The 22,331-nt window shown below is 34.0% G+C and overlaps 4 protein-coding genes across 4 annotated transcripts; 1 reads left to right on the top strand and 3 right to left on the bottom strand.

Annotated features, from left to right (window-relative positions):
• Positions 1-3,114: 3,114 nt before the first annotated feature.
• On the bottom strand, positions 3,115-4,733 carry LOC135071159 (ras-related protein Rap-2c). Its single transcript, XM_063964932.1, has one exon. It carries the CDS (start codon positions 4,384-4,386, stop codon positions 3,841-3,843), a length of 546 nt encoding a protein of 181 aa, XP_063821002.1. The 5' UTR covers positions 4,387-4,733; the 3' UTR covers positions 3,115-3,840.
• A 537-nt stretch (positions 4,734-5,270) lies between these two features.
• On the top strand, positions 5,271-14,570 carry LOC135071147 (phospholipid scramblase 2-like). The gene is given in 8 exon segments (XM_063964921.1): positions 5,271-5,313; positions 5,609-5,702; positions 7,940-8,273; positions 9,329-9,594; positions 10,810-11,034; positions 11,425-11,586; positions 11,983-12,014; positions 12,016-14,570. Coding segments are annotated over 6 exon segments (1,029 nt in total). The 5' UTR covers positions 5,271-5,313; positions 5,609-5,702; positions 7,940-7,951; the 3' UTR covers positions 12,038-14,570.
• Positions 14,571-14,951: 381 nt separating this feature from the next.
• Positions 14,952-16,521, bottom strand: LOC135075620 (uncharacterized). The gene is made up of 3 exons (XM_063970033.1): positions 16,317-16,521; positions 15,371-16,232; positions 14,952-15,228 (listed from the first exon to the last, which is right to left on the bottom strand). Exons 1-3 carry the CDS (start codon positions 16,424-16,426, stop codon positions 14,995-14,997), a joined length of 1,206 nt encoding a protein of 401 aa, XP_063826103.1. The 5' UTR covers positions 16,427-16,521; the 3' UTR covers positions 14,952-14,994.
• A 1,811-nt stretch (positions 16,522-18,332) lies between these two features.
• On the bottom strand, positions 18,333-20,456 carry LOC135071137 (regulator of microtubule dynamics protein 1-like). Its single transcript, XM_063964909.1, has 4 exons — positions 20,154-20,456; positions 19,417-19,608; positions 19,088-19,339; positions 18,333-19,013 (listed from the first exon to the last, which is right to left on the bottom strand). The coding sequence occupies exons 1-4, from the start codon at positions 20,256-20,258 to the stop codon at positions 18,663-18,665; spliced, it is 900 nt and encodes a 299-aa protein (XP_063820979.1). The 5' UTR covers positions 20,259-20,456; the 3' UTR covers positions 18,333-18,662.
• Positions 20,457-22,331: the final 1,875 nt, after the last annotated feature.

The following is a 22,331-nucleotide window of genomic DNA, read 5'->3' as shown; positions in this document are numbered from 1 at the left end:
TTATTTGTTATGTCTTCATGACTTTCTTTTTTGCACGAAACTTAGCACAGTGCTCCCTCCAAACCTTTTTTACAGCCTTATGCTCACGACAACTCATATCTTTAACTGATTTTATTTAAAGTTTTTCTTTTTTCTTCTTTTTTTCAATTTTTCTTTTAGGGTAATGTTTCAAGTCGATGATATCATAATTGCAGCAGCTATACGTTTTTGTTCTAGAAATTCTTCTCATGTTTCACGTAGCTTCTTTTTCGGTGAAATTTTGAGATAATACCTACTAAAAAGACGTTATTTTAGTGGTCAAAACCTAGGAAAACAGTAGTATGAACAGTCCCCTGTGGTATGAACAGTACCCTGTGCTATGAAATGACAGGGGAATGTTCGCCAGGGGAATGTTATTTTTACGTGAATACTTCATAAAACAATATCATTTAAAAACATTGAAATAAACGCAACTTATGTGGCTACATACTAGAAGATTAATTAATTTAAACAAATTGTCGTTACTAAAACTCTTAAAATAGTAAAAAAAAGGCTCACCAGGGGAATGTTTTCACTGACGGCCGAGACGCGTGGTTCACCAGATGACGCAGTAGTAGCATTAAACAAAATAGCGGCTGTCCACTAGCTACACAACTGAACAACCTTAACACCTATTGCGTTCCGTTTCGCGATCTAAGTGCTTTGCGCCAAAACTAAATATGACTTTAAACCGGTTTTAAAATTTTAACAGGGGAATGTTTTAATAATTTGAAGACAGCATTCTCAGAAGGATATTTTGATTAAAATTATATTGTAAACATTGTTTGTGATGAATTAAGATGCTAACTGTTATTGTTAATGTATTTGGATATTTTTTATTCAAATATCAACAGCAATATAATAAACATTTGTAACAATATGTGTAATTCTGGAAAAGGGACGTACCAGGGGACTGTGATTTGAGACGTTTGAGGTTATTTATTCGAATATTCCATGATTAAATTACTAAATATGCTATGTCATGCTAAGAATACCTAATTCTATGTCGGTATTGATACAAAAACCTGAGAAATTTTAAGGTTTACTACATAAATTTAGCTTGGGACAGCGATTTTCCATTTAGTGGAGAAATGCCCACATAACCAGGGTATCAACAATTACCTTGCCCTGATGTTCACGAGGTAACAGAAAAAAAACTTATTATTTCACGCAGGTGCATAATACTTATTCTTCTGGCGTTGCATTCGGAGCTATTATAATAATCTCTCGAACTATCCTCAGACACGAACTGGGAGCAAGGAGCGAGTCATTAAATGGTAATAAAACTAGAGTCAACGGCACTAAGTACGCATTTTCTCGAGGCATCAATTAGGTGCATACGCGTTGTATGATGACGAACTACCTACACGCCGCAGCTGCACCGACCACTTTTTACTCACTACCTAGGTAATAACAAGGTGAACGGGAATCTATTTTATTTTGAATTATTGTGCAGCTTTTTTGCTTTTATATTCAATCGAAGATACGCATCTTAGACCAATGCTACAGACTAAACGTTAAATATGGATTTTCTATACAATCGTGTAAACATAGCATTGCAACAATACCCGATCGTCAATGTCCGGACTTGGCTACATTTGGGCCAGTAACGGCACCTAAACAGTAGTAGCACACTAAACTACCGAGCAATCGAACCATGGCCTTAAACTCGACTACGTGCCAGTTAACCACAGACTGCACAACCCCAACGAACAAAATATGTGCCATTGTATGAAAGCCAATGAAGTAATTTGGTTGTTCGCGTTAGCACTTTCTTAGCTACTGTAAATCTCACGAGAGCAATACAATTTACCGCCATAAACAGCTATGTTTGTGGCCAAAATAACGTTAGGGCAGAGATTGCGAGCAGGCAAATTCATTATTATAGCAGGTCGGAGGTCGCACATTGAACCGTGGCCTGCCTGTGGCCTACATGTTACAATGGTATTATTGTTGTAATAAATAATGAAACTTTTCCTCATTATTAAATGAATTTTGCGAACCTAATAACAGTCGAGCGGCTTAATTATTGTCATTACATTACCCTCTATAACTGATTTTATTTTATGATCCCATTGCGTAAAATATTACGTCAATTACGTTGCTAGAAGCTCGGATATTTAAAAATACTAAGACTTCTTCCATCGAAACTACTTAAAATAAAAAACTTGACGTGCGTGGGTCAGAGAAATCGAGTTCTGCATGAGAAGATTATCGCAATAAAGTACTAGATGGGTGTTGTAGAAACCGAGGATGGTTGCGCTGCACGTCATGGTCCACCAGCCGCTACCGCTGCTAGCACGCGCAGTCGTTACCCGCGCCCGCTCCAAGGAGACAATCCCGTTACAGAGCAAACATTTATTTTAGCTACGTTATGAAAACATTTGTCGTAAGATATTTCAAAAGATAAAGACAACTTGTGTTGCTTTTATGCTCCGTTTTTTAAACGATTCAACCATTATTATTCTATAATTCAACTACCTTATGATATTAGAACTGGCTGATTGACAAACTTTCTAACTGAACTGAAACTTAATTAAAATGTATGTTATAATTCAGTACCTATTTATATGTAGGCCTAGGTAATCCCAATTTAACTAATATTGTCATAGAGGATAATGTGATTTGCTTAAAATATACCAGTTGACAAACCAAATACCTTTGAATAGAATTACTGAATACTCCTTACAATGATAAAATCTTAACATTAACTACTTTAGTGCAAAACCTTGCATTTATAAAAAATCAATCGCAAACCAGCTTGTGAAGCAAATTTTCAAATGAAGGACAAAATAATAACTGCTTAAAATACAACAAAGGAAACTAGAATGTCATAAAGCCATGTAAATGGTCTATTGTATTTCTTTCATTATCTAATGATGATATTATTATATTTACATTTAATTACTTAGTGATTCAAAACTTTTTATGACTAAGTAAAATCATTGTAAAATGCAGAATAACAATAAAATTCATTAGGTATTTACTGCCTATTTGCAAATGCTGAAATATAATAACTCAAACTATGGTACACAAAATACAAAGTTAATAATAAACAGATTTTGGTTACCTTGGTGTCCAGGAATAAAACTTCACTTTGTAATCTCCCACTTAAAACTTTTATTATAGATACTTTGTTATATGTATTATCACAAATCCTGGTAGACTTTTAAAACACAATCACGCAACTGATAAAACTTAATGTATTTCCTTGATTACTGATTTTTCTCATATAAACATAATTTACACAACAAAACACAATCTGCGACATGACTTAGGTGTAACTCTTACTCATCGCACTTCACTCTACACAAATAGTTTATTGCATATTTGGATGGCTTTTAATTCTCTAAACCGTCCATGTCCCTCCACATCGATAATCTCATGAAATTATATACAAAGTTGACTAATATTAATTTACAATACATGTTTTTTTTTTGTTTGTTTATCTGACACATCTTTAGCATGCTTCCCAGTTGACAATGTACAAAACCAAGCTAACAATGATTTTCTGTTCTTTACGCATGCTCCCATTCGGGATGTTTGTTCAATTCACATGATAATGGTTACTGCGGGAGTATCTACCAGTACTAAAGTATGAAAATATAAGATAAAGCACCTCGATTGGACAATGGTATGTATCAAAGATATTAACAACGTGATATGACGCGCATCGCGACCGCCGAGGGTCCAGCGGTCGGGGCCGGCGCGCCGCCGCTCGCCAGGGAGCCGGGGCCGACGGGCCGTCGGGCCGAGACGGGCACGCTCCCGCCTCACCCTTGCAGTCTTACGAGAAATAAATGCCACATTACACTCTAAATATTAAAGCACTGTACAACAACAATAAGTTTTCTTTTCCTTTTCAGGACTAACGTTCATTTCGCGAACTATTTCGGCGAACATTTCGTTGACGTTGGTGCGGCTCTTGGCGGACGCCTCGACGAAGGGGCAGCCCCACATCTGCGCGAGCGCCGCGCCCTCGGTCTGCGACACCTCGCGCTGGTGCTCCAGGTCCGCTTTGTTCCCCACCAGCAGGATGGGCACGCGCTCCGAGCCTTTCACGCGCGTTATCAATTCCTTCATTGGCTTGATGTCTTGAAACGTTTGGTGATTAGTTAGTGAATAAACTACGACGAATCCTTGGCCATTTTTTATGTATAGGTCTCTCATCGAGGCGAACTGCTCTGTGCCAGCAGTATCCAGTATTTCTAGAACACATGGCGAATTGTCTACCTCAATTTCTTTCCTATAGAAGTCCTCTATTGTGGGATCATATTTTTCCATGAAACATCCGGACACAAACTGCACAGTCAACGCACTCTTCCCGACCCCACCCGAGCCCAGCACGACCACTTTGAATTCGCGCATTATTGTGTTCTGTTTTCACACTTGCTAGTCTTCCACGCAACGTTTTAGAAACGTATTCTCACTGTATGCTATAAAAATGTCATTGCTATGTTGGTTTATGACTCACTCGGATGTGATCACTGCGGCACGTTCACATAAAGAAATCTAATTGATAAACAGCGACGCCATTTTAGTTCAATGAATGGCAAAACAACTCCGATAGCATCGCGGTGCTAGTCACTTCAAAGTACAAACGCGGAAGTGAACATCTATTCAACTGAGGAGACTGACTGACTTGCTCCCTGCCGAAAGTAGTCGACATCAGCAGCAGGTTGGTCAATGCACTTTATTGCAATGGCCTGATTGGTGAATGGAGAATATTACCAGCCGGATTTCTGTGTTGCCATAATTATCATCAAATTACCAAATATTCAATCGAATAATAGTTTTTATTTATTTCACAAGATACCCTATCCAATAAAGCTAAAATTTGAATTTAATTTAAAATCTGTTGTGCAGCAAAAAATATAACATATTTAATAATAAAAACTGAATAATTTAACATCTACTTCAAGAATAATTAAGAATTAAGTAAAAAATGTGCCACACTATACCAAAACAAAATTCGCTGGTAGCCTAACACAAATTTCATTTATATTTTATTTTAAAGTCATTTAATTTTGCAACCTCCATAACTTATTATTTTACAAGATTTAGTGTAAAATGTACGTAATGTGGCAGCATTATACCGGAAGTACGTAATTTTTCTTAATGTGTCAGCATTGATACACGAAGTTAGCTCTATGGATTCTTCCTTTAGTAATGCCACGGCTATATACTGTAAAAAACCGGTAAAATGTGAAGTGACAGCGGCATTGATAATTTGACAAGCAAAAGTTCAAATAACAATTTTGACAGCAGCGAGCGGCGGCGGCGGCAGCTAGCAGAGTGAGTTATGTTTAATTTAGATTTTATTTGATTTCCAATCAAAGCCAATTACTTTTATGCCGCTAAGTAAGTCTGTTTTATTATAAGACTTGCTTAAACACACGTTTTGTATTGGCTATTTTCACCCAAATGTATTTTAAGCGTACCAAATCTATTTTTACCGCCTCGAAACCGAAATTTGTTTGTGAATATTTCTTCCTACTCTACACTAAGAGTATGGACAGAGATGCCAAGAATTTTGCTCATCTCACTAATATGTATTGGATATATTCAGTCTAGTTTTTTTGTATCGTAGCCGCCGAACTAACCAAAGCCTCTTGCTTGACTGGGCGCGGAAGTACCACACTCTATGGGGCGGGGTTAGCAGCAGACTATTCGGACGAATTATTGTAAGAGGTGATTTAGTTTTATATAAAATGATTTCTTTTAAAGAATACCTATCTAAAATTATATTATTTCGTATGCCTATTCTAAGTTTACTTTTTGTTTAAATTCCATTTGGTGTATACTTTAGAGAATGGTAATTCTAGGTTTATTAATATTGCTTTCTAAATTCAATAAAGAATAGAATCCCATTTATTAATTTAATGAAATCAAAAATAGTAGCTTAGGTACTTATAATAACTAATGCATTGGCCCTAATTAATGGAACTAGTCATTTAATGATGTGATAGTGAACATTGTAACTTGTTTATGCAGAGATTAAATAAACATTCTAATCTCATTCTTATTTCAATAAGTGTAAAATTTATTTTGTTAACTATTTTCCTCATAGAAAAGGTCTGGTAAATATTTGTGATTGTGTTTGCCAAGCAATTTAACCCTTAAATGCATAGTGTAGCCATATGGCTACGAAGTACTTTTTTAATCATAAAAAGTAACACATTTTATAAGCGTTTCTGAACTTACGCTAATATCGTAGAAAACATCATAATAAAAATAAAAAAACCGCAAATGAAGGTAGATTTGAAAAAAAATTTACCGATATTTGATGTAGCGATTGCGAAAGAGAAAAAATTGGTAGTGTTAAAATTTCTGGTATTTGAATTTCGGATTCAGTGAGAATTAATTGCTAAAACGATTGGAAAAAAATACATACGTGTTAGAAATAATGTAAGAATTCATTATTATAACTTATTTTTTTGGTAATCTATCCCGAATGTGCCTTCGACTTGGTTTTTGTGTATATAGCCAAATGTCTACACCATGCGTTTATGCCATAAAATTGTTCTATGGTTTGCTTATTTGGCTTTTCTTTTCAGCATGTTTGGCTCGCTATCTGAAAAGGAAATTGAGGCAGTTCTTGCTGTTTTAAATGATGGTGCAGTCTCAGAAGATGACGAAAATTTAGATGATGATAACTTGGATTATTACCCAAACGTACGGGATTTATTGCATGATCTGGATGAGGAATCCATAGATCATAATCTACCCTTGGAACATAACGAAGACCCTGGAACATAACGAAGATGTGATCTAATATATGTTCCTCTTCATAGACTATGGGAGGGTTATGTTCCAGGGTCTTCGTTATGTTTCAAGGGTAGATTATGATCCATGGACTCCTCATCCTGATCATGCAATAAATCCCGTACGTTTGGGTAATAATCGATGTTATCATCATCTAAATTTTCATCATGTTCTGAGACTGCACCATCATTTAAAGCAGCAAGAGCTGCCTCAATTTCCTTTTCAGATAGCGAGCCAAACATGCTGAAAAGAATAGCCAAATAAGCAAACCATAGAACAATTTTATGGCATAAACGCATGGTGTAGACATTTGGCTACATACTGTTAATTTTCAAAAATATCCTTTTTTTTTCGTACTAAGATTTTTTTTATTATTTTTCCCCTTATCTGTGACTAAAAATCTAATTGAAATATTTTTTTCATAACTAAATAAAAAATCATGCATTTAAGGGTTAATATGAATAGAACCTAACTTCTTACATACATGCTTAATTCATTATTTGATATAGACAACTGAAAATCAGTTGGAGTTGGTCACATTACTAAATCACACACATTACAAATAAGAAGTGCTAAATCTTTTTAAAATAGTATCCCGTATGTCTGTAAGTTTAATAATAATATATTTTTTTATTTTACTGAGTTAGAAAATCTAAATTACCTATTTATTCTGTTTCTGTAGGTATATAATAATAACTTAAATCAGATTATCTTACTTAATAACTAAAATCTGGTAACAATAATAATAATAAAGAAACAAAAACCAGACACCTTTTTTTCTTGGATGTTCCTGTTTCCATTCATCATTAATCTGTATTAACCATCTTTTATCCTTTTGTAACTAAATCCATAATGTATGAAATTCATTACTATAATACTAAACATAACTGTTTGTAAAAACTACGAAGTAGTGCCCATAAAATTTTGTACTAAATTACCCATTCCAACTCCAATAATTGAATGCAATCAAGCTCTATTTAATTTTTAAAGTTCTGGTAATTGGTTTTAATTACAAGGACACATTAAACCGTACATCCATCTATTAGATTCATAGTGTAATTAATTACAGCCATGATTAATTGGATTGTTATTTGCCATAAAATGTGTGAGTGTAGTTATAATTTGTTTTAATTTATTTTTATCTTATTTATTTCAGGAAAACAATAATATGTCGCACAAACAGACCCCATACTCACCAAATTTTCCGGCCAGTCAAGGGTATGCTCCACCTCCTGACAGTAAGGCGCAGGAGAGTTATCCGATGAACCCCCAGACTGGCTATCCCCACCCTCAAACAGGACCAATGAACCCCCCGGGACCTCCATTACCACCTGGAGCCCAACCACTGCCAGGAATGCAGCCTGGGTTCCAACATGGTTTCCAGCCTGGTTATCAGCCTGGATTTCAACCTGGCTTTTCTCCAGGCTATCAGCCACAACCAGGATATCCTCAGCCAGTTATTCAACAACCTGGACCCCAAGGCCCACCAGGTATGTAGTTTTACTCTGGAAATATTATTATGTGACTCTACATGTAAAAATCTGCATTTTAAATCAACTAAATGAGATTTGTAATTTTTGTAAGTCTTTGTTCACTAGTTCTTTTTATGGTTAATGAGTTAGATATAACACTCAGTGGTAATAAAATGGTTTTAACATTATTTAAACCTCACGAATAAATGAATTTGATAGTTCTGTATGCTCGTCTTATACATATTATTATCTTGAAGCATAACAAGTTAATAAACAACTTATTACACAGATAACAGTGTTTACTGTGAGCTTAGTTACTTGTGATAGGTAATCGTTGCAGTGTTCTAGGTAGCATGCAATCAGTTAATTGAGTCAATTTATTGTTCTGTGTGGTAGGGCTGGTTTATTAATAATAAAGTGTATCAGAATTTCTACATTTCACGCCTATCATGTCCACGTTCTTTGAAGAAAACAGCTCCTCGAATAATTTTGAAATATTATTCGAAGAAATTCTGTACTTAGAACGAAAGAAGTCATGTCTTACTAAGTGGGCAAAGTTTAAAAGATATTTTGCAAAGAAATGTAATGTTATGTCAGATAATAAAGTCTATGTGGAAACTTTAAGTGTTATTAGCGTAAAGCGGACATTGAATAGATTTTGTAAAAACATTTTTCATTCTCGATATGATGGTTACCAGAAGTTTCTTACTGATGAGGAAAAAAGGTTATTTTTGTCTGTAAATCATGAAAGTCTGGTGGTGGGACTCACAAATTAATATTATCTGTACTTTACTGTGTTTATATTTATTTTATAATCATATTCATAACTTTATTATAATCTAATAGTTAGTAATTAATTTTATATTTTGTTTAAATATTTCTTCTTTGAATGGAAATGTAAGTATATTTTTCATATGATATTTTTTACGTACAGATGTTGCATTATAATATTTAAAAAATCATTATGTATTATATTATATTAAGAAGAATTTAGGTTAATTTATGGCCCTTCGCTCACTCTTGTCAAAATGTGTATTATAAATTTAAATCAACTATATCTTTTATTACTTCAGGTGGCTGGATGACTATTCCACAAGGAGTCAACAACTGTCCCCCAGGTTTGGAATACCTGTCATTGATTAACCAGCTGTTAGTGCACCAGAAAGTGGAACTTTTGGAAGCCTTCGTGGGTTTTGAAACTAACAATAAATATACAATCAAGAACAGCGTCGGCCAGAAGGTCTACTATGCTGTAGAAGATAACGACTGCTGCACTAGAAACTGTTGTGGCCCGATGCGTCCATTCGATATGAAGATTATGGATAACTTCCAAAATGAGGTAAGATCTAATTTTTATACTGAATATTCTCGAAGCGGGCACGGCTTTTAGCTCTGAAATTAAATACTAGATTCTATTATGTATATTCAGACGCGCGTCGACCTCGATCGCGTACCTACTTATTATCGTACAGTCAAGGTCAAACGAAAATCAAACAACTGTACAGAGCGGGACTAATTCACTAAAGACTCCGTCCGCTACTAATATACGAGCAGATAGCGACCACATTTTTTTCAATTAACAAAACTCAAAAGGAGATTGCGTTCAATTCAATCTTCGCGATATTCACTTCTGAGTTAGTATCTTAATTCAATAAACAGGTAGCTTCTGTTTCACTAAATAAAACTATAAAAATGCGTTTAATATGACATACAAACACAGATTAGTATAATCTATAGCTGTTGCCACGTTAGTGTTACGTTATTCTCGATCAACACATTGAATCGTCATCAAATCATTATTATGTGTCTGACACAATGGCAAACACAATGGTTCCAAAATATCAAAATCCGGTTCTTATGACCCGCAGAACCGGTTCTCTGACCTGCCTAATCAAGATTAAAAAAATTGTCAGTCGTTATTTTCAAGTTACAATTCAAGCCGTGAGTACATAATGTTTCTCATTATTAAACGTCGCGTTAAAACCCGTGTCTAAAACTATTTTAGTTGAAATGTAACGCGAAAGTTTAAAATCTTATATTATACCTACTTACAATTTATTATCTAAGTTTAAAAAAAATTACTCAGTAGATTGTTGCTAAAACGTTTTTTTAATCATTATTACTTCATCAGTTCGAAACGTACTAAATATTAAAAACCTAGCTACAATACAAACTGATTTATTCAACCATACAATCTCAGTGGTTAAGTAGCCTTTAAGCGTAAAGTCGTGGGTTCATGTACCATTTAAGAAAATAAGTATTTTAATCATATTTTGAGAAACCTGTTGGAAGTATACTAATAAAAGAGGGAATTATTTGAATTTAAACACGGTTTATTGACGTCCACACGGACGGAGAGAGCATAGAGAATACAGAGTTGCATAGACAAAAGTATGTACCTACTTTTTAATTGAGGCAAAGGGCGGTGTTTACATAAATCCTACAAAACCTATTAAACAATCGGCTTCCGTATTACTCATCCATCATGTCCCATCTAAGACTAAAGAAAATATGCTATTTAAAATCAGATTTACGAAACTTCTTCTCATAACAGGTGATTCATCTCCACCGGCCCCTGGCGTGCGATTCCTGTTTGTGCCCATGCTGGCTGCAAAGCATGGAAGTGTCCGCGCCGCCTGGCACCGTCATCGGCTCGATAGAACAGCAGTGGTCACTGTGCAAACCGTGCTACGACATCAAGAACGCAGTCGGTGACGTCGTACTCAAAATCAAAGGGCCGTTCTGCACTTACTCTATTTGCGGAGATATCGAATTCAATGTAAGTTCACGAACACAAAATTGTGTAACTACTATAATAAAACTCATTACGCCCTTAGGTATTTTTATCTACAACAAGAAAGCTTGGCCTGCATCTCACCTGATGGAAAGTGATGATCAGGCCGAAGGCGAAAGCGAGCTTCGCCCGGAATCCGTAACCACGGAGGAACTTTAGGAGGTTTAAATTCCAATAAAAATGTTGCATGTGTTTTTGCACGTGAATATACATGGAGAAGAAGTTAATGTCGTTAAGTAAATAAGTTGGAGAGGAGAGTACATAAATACTATCAAGGATGTTGAACCGAAGAGATAGTAGAATTCTCGACCTAATTGACACGATGAACATTATGCTTATCCAAATATTAAGGTGCTCAATAAAATCTAATTTCAGGTATACTCAAAAGACGGCGAAACGAAAGTTGGTAAAATTACCAAACAGTGGTCAGGATTGGCGCGGGAGGCATTTACCGATTCCGATTATTTCGGAATTAATTTTCCGATGGATTTGGACGTGAAGATAAAAGCAGTTTTGTTGGGAGCGTGCTTTCTAATTGTAAGTAACTTGAAGCTTTCTTTTTTCAAGTTAACATAGAGTAAAATCTATATTTTTATAAAATTAAAAGTCTTCGATATTCTTACAAAATAAATAAAAAATTAAAACAAAAAGGATCTCGCACTTTGGTTGGGCCTTTGAAATAAATTTATTTTTATTTGTTTCAAACTCTGTGAATGGAGAATTTAGAGTCAATTTTGTTTCTTTTTGTAAAGAGAGAAGAAAAAGTAGCATAATGATTTGTTGCTAACGTTTAGATGTTCGACTTGGCACTGTTGCTCGATCCACTTTAATTATTGCTCATTTATTATTTAGTTATGAATCACGTTGATCAAAAATATTCCTTGGTTGGTTTATCATTTATCAAATGTTATCTAATGCTTTTATACATTTCAGGATTTCATGTTCTTCGAAAAAGGAAATAAAGAATGATGGACCGGGCATGTTGTAAGTCCTTCAAAAATACGTGCTATTTTACTGTTTTCTTATGGATTTATATTTTTTAATGATTTACTATTGTTGTGTTTATCAGATTAATTTAAGTGGTTGTCATAAGCACAAGTTTTGTTAAAAGTTTGATTCAATAATGTTTATTATATTAAGTACATGATTGAAGTTGTCCACGTATATACCACATTTGTGATATTTCACTATATTGTTGATTTATTATGAAGAAAAACTTATATTATTATTTACTGGCGTAAATGAATGAAAAACAGAGTTTAATACTTTATTTTAAACTATATTTACAGGTCGTTTTTGCATTTATTATAAGTTTTTGTTTTCATTAATTTAATTTTTCTAAATATTTTGATATAATGATATTTTACTCTAGTGTATTTTCTCATTCACGACCTAAGTGATCTTATGAAGCCAATCTCATATTATATAATATTTTTGAAATTTAAGTAAAGTAAGTATATCTAATATTCTTATAAATACATACATTTAAAAATGTTTCACGAATTTGCTATTTCTCTTAAAACCTACAATACAATAATATTAACATGGTAATAAGGGAGTTGTGAACATTAACACTATTGTTAAGAAAAATAATGCATTTTGCTTATTAATTGCCTACAGTAGCATTTATAATTTATAGTACATAATAATATGTTGTACTTATATGATAAATACACCAAGTGTGCATTTTTACCAGCGTATTTTATTAAATATTTATACTCGTAATATAAGGCTTGATTGTTATAAAACTTTATATAGTCTTATTAATGGTCTATTATTATATATTAATGGTCTAGTACCCTAGTCTACGAAGTGTGATATATATTTTCACGATTTAATTGTTTGATCGAGTTACGTTTCACTGGGCTGATTTTTCAATCATCAATTAACTTTTAACTGGCGAATAAATTTGTCATTTTGACATATTTCCCATACTGAAAATGTCAATATGCCAAACTTATTCTTCAGATAAAAGTTATCCAACGATTGAAAAATCAGCTCTTAGGCATAAGAAAACGGATTTTAAATATTAATAAGAATAAAACTTAAATGGCGTCAAAACATTGTAAAGTACTTATGTTACAATACCACTTTTGACTGCAAAAATCAGTCAAAACTGGTTTTGCTTTTGACCAAGGGCGTTAGTCAAAACCACTTTTAGCTGCAAAAAATCAGTTTAAATTCATAGTGTTATGATTAGTGAAAATTACATGGAAATCATTAAAAAAGTGTTATAAAACCATTTTAAGTACCTACATATATTCTTTACATAATTTGTGCATACAACGTGATTACCTTAGGTGTCAGAGTAATGTTGCTTTTTAATTCATTCATTCATTAATTAATTCTTATCATATTTTTAAGAAATCTAGGTATTTGTCAAGCAAAATATAAGTAAAATCATTACTTTGTATGAAGTTTGGACTGATTGGTAAAATTTTAAATCAGGTGAAAGCACTATTGACTGATTGTTTGCAGTCAAAAGTGGTTTTGACTAACTCTCTTGGTCAATATCACTTTTGACTGATTTTTATTACTAATTTCACACTCAAAATTATTCATGTCTGTCTACACAAAACTGCCATGTTTGACTGTTTGAGTCGGGAAGTAACGATGGTGGAATGAGTACACTCTGCTAAGAGGAGTTGTGGGGCGGGTTGTGCCAATATTAAAGAACAGAGCAGCGAAGATTTTAAGCCTTAAAGATTTTTAGTTAATACTAGCGGCCACCCGCGACTTCGTACGCGTGGATCCCGTTTTACCCCCTTTATCTATCTTACGCGGCTTAGATTGACGCAACTTGGTTTCGCTGAATAAAGATTGCCTCCAATGTCTGAGGAAAACTGTTTTCTAAAAAAAATGTTTGACTGTTTTTATGATTTTCGAATGATGTGACGATTCAGTTTAAGATAAAGACAATAATAATTGTCAAAATTTCAATGTTCTTTGCTTTTTAGATAGTGAGTTTAGTCGATAAAAAAGACGTATTTTGTAATGCATCTGTTTTTAATGTTTTATATGATATCAATGTGTAAACAAAGAAGTTTCGTCTCTACTCTCATTTTAAAATATATGAAATCACAATAGATTATTCGCTAATGGTGGATGTCATACGAATAATACGAATCAGGCTACGATCTCCTATTAATGTTAACGTTATAATATTTGACGACTTAAGATTCAAATGAGAGCGAAATCACTTCTGTCCGATTCACTATTATATTATTCAATTCTCATTTTTTCTGTACACATTACTTATAACCCGATCGAGCTAACTGCGGGAATACTACTTCCACACACCCGAGGGTCGATGTGGTAACGTCATGGTGCGCATTTAACTCGACCGGGTTGTACCTAGATGATCAAGAAATATTATGTAAACAATGTGATTTTACTAGTTTTAGGTAACAAATACCTACAGGTAATGTAGGTTTACCTATAATACTACACAACTAAGTGCTCTTAGGCTTGCATTTTGTAATCAATTTGCTAAGATTTTTCAAAATACATTATTAATTTTACTTAAAATTGTTTTATTTCAATAAATCACACTTAATTTATACTAAAACCAATACTCATTAGAAACAATGTGAACCAAAAACTTATCTTCGAAAAAATAGCCGTTTTTTTAAAATGGTTTTTACTCTGGTTTTCACTTCACACTTATAGTACAGACAAGCTTATGTATATTGTGGCATTATCTAGATGTTATAGTACTGTGATGTGCTAATTGGCTAATAAGCAGCAAAAAATTGAATTGTATAGTCTGCTGATGTGCTGTTGCTGAACATACATTCATAGGGTATATTTATATTGTATTACCAAATCGATGTAATTTGCACACTTAATGCAAAATAGAATAGGCGATACTACAGAAAGTAGCATAATAATAAAACCAGGTATTCAATGTAACCATTTATTTTAATTCAAGTCAAGTAGGTACAATTAGGAACAATTGCCTTTTGGTTTGTTAAAAGCAGACTTCTGAGTGCAAACTGAGACATCAGCTTGGCGTAGCGACAAATCGGCAAAGCTGTCCTCTTGACGAGATACCAAAACCCTTTTAATTAAATTAGTTTCCCGATGATCATGCTTCATTATAAGCGGTTTTGGTAATGATGACGTAATTTTTTTCATCCAGTGGCTCTGAGGTAATTTCTCTTCATCTGGAACATGTATCTGTAAAAAACAGCATTTCCATTGAATGTAATTCAGTTTGGCATTTTATTGTACCTACAACATTTAAAACTATTCAATTTTTACAAACTTCTTTTTTTGGAAAATTAACAAATAATTACATCTAGTTAAAAAACATACTTACCACTTGAGTTTTCTTAGCACTTCTATAAGCAACAGATGGTAATTGAAGATTTTCTTTATTGCTTAATTTGGCTTGTGTGGAGTTGGTCTTCACAAGTTTGGGTATAGATGAAGAACCAGGCAAGGGTTTTGAGGGACGGACGTCTTTCACCAATGGAGCAACTGGACATTTTTTTATGTATGAAGCCACCGGGCTAGCAATATGTTGATAAGCATGATTTTTACCCGGAGTTTTCTTTAGTAAATTATCTGATGGTTTTTTATGTGAAATGGGGTTTCTAGGTGTTCTAAACATAGGTGTCTTTTGTTTCACTCCTGTGTGGGGTGTGTTTTTATCAGTCTTTTCACAAATATTCCTGCATGTTTTTGAAGGAGTGCAATGAACAACCACTTCAGGGTTGCAATTTTTCTCAGGTTTTATAAGTTCTACTGATGGTGTACTCCCAATGCTATTTACATTTTGTGGCACTTTGATTTGATGAGAATTTTCTGATGGTGAGATTTCTGAAGGTTTTGCAGTCTCAGAATCTTTTTTCAATATGTTAGGTGAACCCGTTTTTAGTATATAATCAATTATATCCAATGTATTATTTAAGGCTTCCTCTTTTTTATTATTCTTTGTAGGAGATGACACACACATATCAGCTACCATCTTTTCAACTTTAAGGAAGCTGTCGTCTGTTTGTTTTATGTCCCAACCAGAGTACACTTCAGATCCATCTGGAGATAAATTGATATTTGATGTTGCTTTCTTCTCGATGGGAGTAGGACTAATATCTCTTCGAATGAGATTTGGGGCTGAATGTGTTTCTATTATTTTTATACCGTCATCGTAACCGTCTCTTGATGCTGCACCTTTACTCCTAAGGAAATGAAATCTTGATTTGAGTATGATAGACAACCGAAGAACGAAATGGAAAACATTATACAGGTATACTAAAACTGACCTAGGAAGATGATTATTCCAAATAATATGTTTCTTAATTTCTTTGAGAGTAATTTTTCCGAAGAAAACTTCTTCATCACTAAACTGATCCTCGGCATGTGAGGTGGACATAATTCACAAAATTAAGTTATCAATCAAACAAAGCAAAAACCGTTATTATCACGGTTAAAACAGCCGCTCACCGATCCGATTTAACAAAAAAAATAATGATGTGTACTGATGACAGACAGACTGACAGATGTATGCTGTATTGCTATAAGAAAAAATAACTACCCATAGACAAGGTGTGAGCGATCAGTGAGATCACGTCATACGAATAAGAGAGATATTGCAAATAATCAATACGATCGCGATACGATGATATTGCAACGATTTGGCTAGAAATCTCTGTTCCGAGGCTGTAACAAACTCAAAACGTACGTGACTCAATGTTAATCCGAATGAGGTTAGCAGAGGTTAGGTCATGTCTGCACAGTGCACTCCGGTGCATCTGGCCAGACTTCATATTTTAAATAGTTCACTATGCGAGTGTGGGTTGGACGAAGGTGATCTGAACCATATTTTCTTTTCATGTCCTCTTATCAACCGTGATTCCTTTATAAACAATCTCATTTCCTATGAGATTGTTTATAAAGGAAAGGAACAAAAAAAAACTTGATATTGGCAAATGCGCAAGCCACGCGAGCCAAAAAAAAAAGTACGTGACAGTGAGCGAGCGACATTTTAATTTAATGTTGTGTAGAGCTAACTTACTTTTCCTATGTATTACTTTTCTCTATGAACTTACTTTTGTTGATTAAAAGCATGCAGGAGGTCATCAAACGAATGTTAAGGCAATGTTGAAATGACAAATTGCTTGCTGTGTCCCATACTGCCGAGAAATACCTAAATGTACAAAAAAAAAATGCAATTTTAAGCATGGACCTATAAAAAAAGGCGGACGGAACTCGCGCTACAACAAAACTGTGACGCAAAATTTTGGCGTTTGTCTATTGTGTGAGTGAATTTAGGGATGCCATGTTAGCCAAAACATTTTACCCATTTATTTTAAGAAAAACATAGATCGGCAGATGTTACTTGGAAATGTAGACAGAATTATTCCGTGCCATTTTAAAAAGATGAAAGGTGAATGCGTTGAGGTAGGCGCGAAATTTTCAATGTTCAAATTTTCTTACATTGTTTGCAAGTCAATGTGTCAGGGTATGTACATAATGTTGATCAAAAATGATTCACGCAGTTACAAATTACGAATCTTGTGTACATTATAATCATAATTTTATGCATCATCAATATATTATTAATATCTCTGATAGATTTTTTTTAACATACAACCTGACACTGACTTGCAATCAATGTAAGAAAATTTGAATTTTGCAGTTCCACATTTTTGGGAAGGATTAAATTTGCCTATGAAAATATATCCCATTAAAACACAATTATTATGATAAATTATTTTATTTCCATAGTATGCGTAATAAATAACTAAAAAGTCCTAAAATTATTATTAATTTCCCATATTTCGGGTAATTTTCCCACGTAAATAACTGAGAACACTGGTCTTTGACGTATTATTTTTTCGAGTGAATGACGTTTGATTTCAATTAATTTCAATATTTTAATGTCGGGAAATAAGTGATTGGATTATTATTTTGCCTGTGAAATGTGATTCCTTAATTTTTGTTTGTTCGAACAGAACGGTTTTTACACAATTTCATCACACAAGACATGTCGTATTCGTGTTGTTTTTTCGCTGCTTAAATGTGTCAACTGTGTGAAGTTTGCACTCGAAGTGGTGTATCAGGGTGTGAATGTGTGCGTGCCGGCCTGTACGTACAGGCAAGCTGGTGTATCCTAATGTCACAGTATTTTGTTGATGAGAATCCGTCCGACTTTTTTTATAGGTCCATGATTTTAAGAGTATCATAAACCTTTGGTACCTATCCAACATGTATAGCATTTCCTTTATAAGTACTGTGTTACTTAGTGGAAGAAACTGTTCATAAATAAAAGTAATATATAAAGTGAAAAATATTTTATTTCCTACATTACTTTTACTTAGCTAGGTCATGTAAGATAAAATTCATCGTACACCGTTTCAAGGTGTAAAGCTGTTATTTCCAGTTGCCCCGCACCAGTATCACAGGTGTCGCCCCCATTGGGGGCAACTGGGAACTTATTATTACAAAAGATGAGCTAGCCTCACTTGTAAAAACGGTTCTTCCATTCCGTTTTCATAATTTGTTAATATAATAATTATTGATTAATTAATATACATTTATATCCTTGGGGGATACAATGGGATTTAAAAATGTCGCGTAGAACTTCCGAACAATAATAATTATTATCGTCATTTAATCTTATTCAGTAACTCTGTTGCTTCTTTATTTGCATAGTGGTCGTCATTAGATTTAGCAGGATAACTTGCTGCTAATTTGAGGTAGTATTTGGCCTGGTCTTCTTTTTGCAATTTTAAATAGCAGTTACCCAGCCTAAGTAAATTAAGGCTGTAAAAACGTGGCTGTGCTGCTTCTGCCCTTAAGAAATACTCAAGAGCGTCTTCATAAGTTGATTGGGGTGGTGAAGCGAAAAGAGCCTCGGCTATTTTTCTCTGATGCCAAGGAAGACTACTAACTTGATAACACCACTCCCCAAGCATATGCAGTGTTGTTGCATCGTTTGGATTCAGTGTCACTGCAAGCTACAAATTAAATATAAGGATTTAAACGATTACGTATTTATTTTGATTTGTCAAGGCAAATAATTTATACTTACGTCCATATGCTTCTTTATATTTTCTAGTTGTTTGATTCTTTCTTTGATTCCATCATATGAGCATTTTGCATCTAATAATAATGCATACCATTTTTGAACAGCAAAATTATCTTGATGTCTTGAGAGCTCATCACATATGATATTGTATGCTTGGAAAACTAAGTCCTTCTTGTATTTTTTGTCGTATTTAGGTTCCTTAGACATGTTATACAAAACACGACATATGCGCCAGTTTATTTCTACATTTTGTTCCTGGCGGAAATTAAACATTAGGTAGGTACATTAAATGAGTTAGATTAATGTAACATGCATGTGTTTAACCATTTTACCTTGGTACTTGACAGAAGATTGTAGCATTCCTCATAGTGTCCATTTTCAAACAGGTTATCAGCATGTTCCAGGACCGATGTAACTGTTTCAGCATTAGTTTTTAGCGATTCTTTGTTCAATTTTTTTGTCGGCCACATAAAAGCTAACCCTGCTAGCCCCGACAGCATAAACATTTCTGGGTTAATTTTGCGCTTAAAAAGGGTTTCAATAATTAGTTTTCTACTAGTTTAAAGTCTTAGAAAGTACAATATGTATTGGAATAGATGGATGGGCCAATAATGCCTTGGCAAATGGCAAACGCATACTTAATTCTTAGGTAAATTTAGATTAAGGCCATCTTCATCTTAGCATTATGAGTAGAATTCACGTAAAATAATAAACGGGCGCTTTAGTGACTCGCATTGCAGTTTATGAACAATTAACATTGGGTGCAAACAAAATCAACATTTACACTGTTATTACAGCTGAATTTCCTTGTCTAACGTCACTACTCCATAAAGACCAAGTATATCTGGCGCTAAAATTACAGGGTTGTTCCCAGTTGTCCCACCATGGTCGCCCCCACTTTTACAAATTCCCAGTTGCCCTCAATGGGTGCGAACCATAATAGGACTAACTTACTAAAAAACTCATCATATTTTTAGTTTCTAGTTTCCTGTTTGTTCTTTAATTATTATTAAACTTATTAGGTGTGTCTTCTTTTGAATTAATTTTCAGTGTACCGTAAATAACTTACCTGAGAGTATGTTTTGGAATGTTTGATGATATTATTAACAATTCTATAGCACACCCCAAGATGTATCATTTTTCTCATATGAAACTTTACGACCAGTGGAGTCATGTTTAATATTAATACTTTATTGTAAACCTTTAGGTGTGGATATTCAAAGTTAGTCGCATAATTATTTTATTAATAATAAGCATATTTTTATGCATCAGTGGCCCAGTTCTAATAACATTTACGTCAAAACAAAACCAAAACTGCCAAGCGTCAAAATGTCAATGTCTGAATAACACTTTCTGAACTTTCTCACTCACTCACGTTTCTCATCACATTTTGCGAGGAAGGGACGAAGCCCAAATACAACACGATTGCGATACGATACACGTAGATCCAAAGATAATGTAAAGGTAAAACCACATCTATAAATCTTTTTGTCATTTAATAAAGGCAACTGGCAACATTATTCAAAAATCAATTTCGACCCCGGCAGGGCGGGCGAGTCTGTTGACAGTTGGTGAAGTGTATGAATTTGTGTTTCGAGACATGTTTTTAGTTTGAATAATAATAAATCAGCATTACCACTATGCAGAGATCAGGTAATAATTGTGCAATATTTGTTATGACTGTTTTATAGAAAACATTATCTCTATTGCCCGTGTTCGCGCCAACATTAAATGTTAGGACCTGTTCAATGCTTGGTGTGTCGTGTTTTAAATTTTAACTCATTCGTAATTATTAGGTTTGTAATTGTAATTATTAAATAAACATAAATCAGTTCATCATCGAGATATATCGCCGTAAAAGTCTTCGATACAATACCCCAAGGTTGTGTACTTTTTCACACATTTTTATTGCTAAGCATTCCAGTAGTTTTTTGTCACTAATGATGTAACATATAAATTTAGGCCTTGAAACCCCTTGGTATCTTATCATAATGCTACTGTTTATGATTTTGTTTTGTTGCAAATGCAAGGGTAAAGGCCAAATTGGCTTAGCCTCCACATAACCAGCTTATCAACAGTTTTAAATTTTAATCAAATAAAAAGATGTTAAGCTTTTAATTCTTTATTTATGAAATATCATAACAAACATTGATGCCATTTATTATTCCTTACATATAAACATAGATCTTACAATCAATAAGTATTAAGTGAATTTAAGTTTGCTTTAGGATGTTCTTTTGAAAAATTTTAATTAAGCAAAATATGTATGGGTGTTTCTCTGCTATTTGGAAAATCGTCCATACAAGACTGTCCTGAAGTAATTTTATTAATTGTTGAGAAATTTTGCTAATGAAATTCAGGGCAATAGTAATTTAAATACATATCTAAAAAAGCCCACACATTTTCCCCTTAGTTTTTGAGTTATTGGCGATTTTTCGCAAAACTGCGACAGGGGACTGTTGTAACCACCCAGGGGAATGTTTTATGGACAAAAACAATTAGTATTTTTCTTTAAGTAAACAAACTCTTTATTTTTCTTTGCCATTATAAAAATATGTAAGTTTTTGAAACAAAAAATATTATTATTAAAACAAATATTACTAATTTATAATGACTTTTCTTAAGCCTAATAACAGTAGCATTAAATTTAACGAACAATTAAGTTTTAAGACTTAAATTGTATGACACTAAAGTCAATCTTTATAATAATCAAAAATGTAGTATCCTGCCTTTTAAAACAGAACCAAAAAAATACAAAAAGTAATAAACAAAAAACATTATTACTGCTAATTTTTGTTTTTTGACCCCGTTTCTGGTGAATGTAATATTGAAACGCTATTCTTGTTATTTCGTGTTGGGTCAGATGATCTTAAAGGCGCCTGATGTTCTTCTGCGAAATCTTCTGAATCAAATGTAGGTATTTTCTCTTCCGAAATTATTTGTTCATTATCATCATAATCATTTCAGCCATAGGACGTCCACTGCTGAACATAGGCCTCCCTCAAAGACTTCCATGTTGATCGATTCGTAGCGGCCTGCGTCCAGCGCCTTCCTACTACCTTTATAATGTCGTCGGTCCACCTTGTGTACCGTAAAACGCAGCGTGGGACGTCCACGCGGCCTCCACTACAGAACCTTGCTGCCGATGGGCCATCAGTTCTGCGTACTATGTGCCTTCCTATTGCCACTTCAGCTTGCTAATCCGTCGGGCTATGTCACCGACTTTAGTTCGTTTACGGATCTCCTC

This window comes from Ostrinia nubilalis, chromosome 1 (genome assembly GCF_963855985.1).
Source record: "Ostrinia nubilalis chromosome 1, ilOstNubi1.1, whole genome shotgun sequence".
NCBI lineage: Eukaryota > Metazoa > Arthropoda > Insecta > Lepidoptera > Crambidae > Ostrinia > Ostrinia nubilalis.
Note: the sequence above shows the minus strand (reverse complement) of the source record. Positions and strands in the feature narration are given on the sequence as shown.

Bases quoted from the DNA above. Each gene is read 5' to 3' on its own strand.
- LOC135071159 (XM_063964932.1), bottom strand. From the start codon at position 4,386: ATGCGCGAATTCAAAGTGGTCGTGCTGGGCTCGGGTGGGGTCGGGAAG.
- LOC135075620 (XM_063970033.1), bottom strand. From the start codon at position 16,426: ATGTCCACCTCACATGCCGAGGATCAGTTTAGTGATGAAGAAGTTTTC. The intron at 16,233-16,316 runs GTCAGTTTTAGT...TCATTTCCTTAG, and splicing joins TGGAATAATCATCTTCCTAG to GAGTAAAGGTGCAGCATCAA. The intron at 15,229-15,370 runs GTAAGTATGTTT...TGTTTTTTACAG, and splicing joins GTGCTAAGAAAACTCAAGTG to ATACATGTTCCAGATGAAGA.
- LOC135071137 (XM_063964909.1), bottom strand. From the start codon at position 20,258: ATGACTCCACTGGTCGTAAAGTTTCATATGAGAAAAATGATACATCTT. The intron at 19,609-20,153 runs GTAAGTTATTTA...ACCCTTTTTAAG, and splicing joins ATTCCAAAACATACTCTCAG to CGCAAAATTAACCCAGAAAT. The intron at 19,340-19,416 runs GTAAAATGGTTA...AATTTCCGCCAG, and splicing joins ATCTTCTGTCAAGTACCAAG to GAACAAAATGTAGAAATAAA.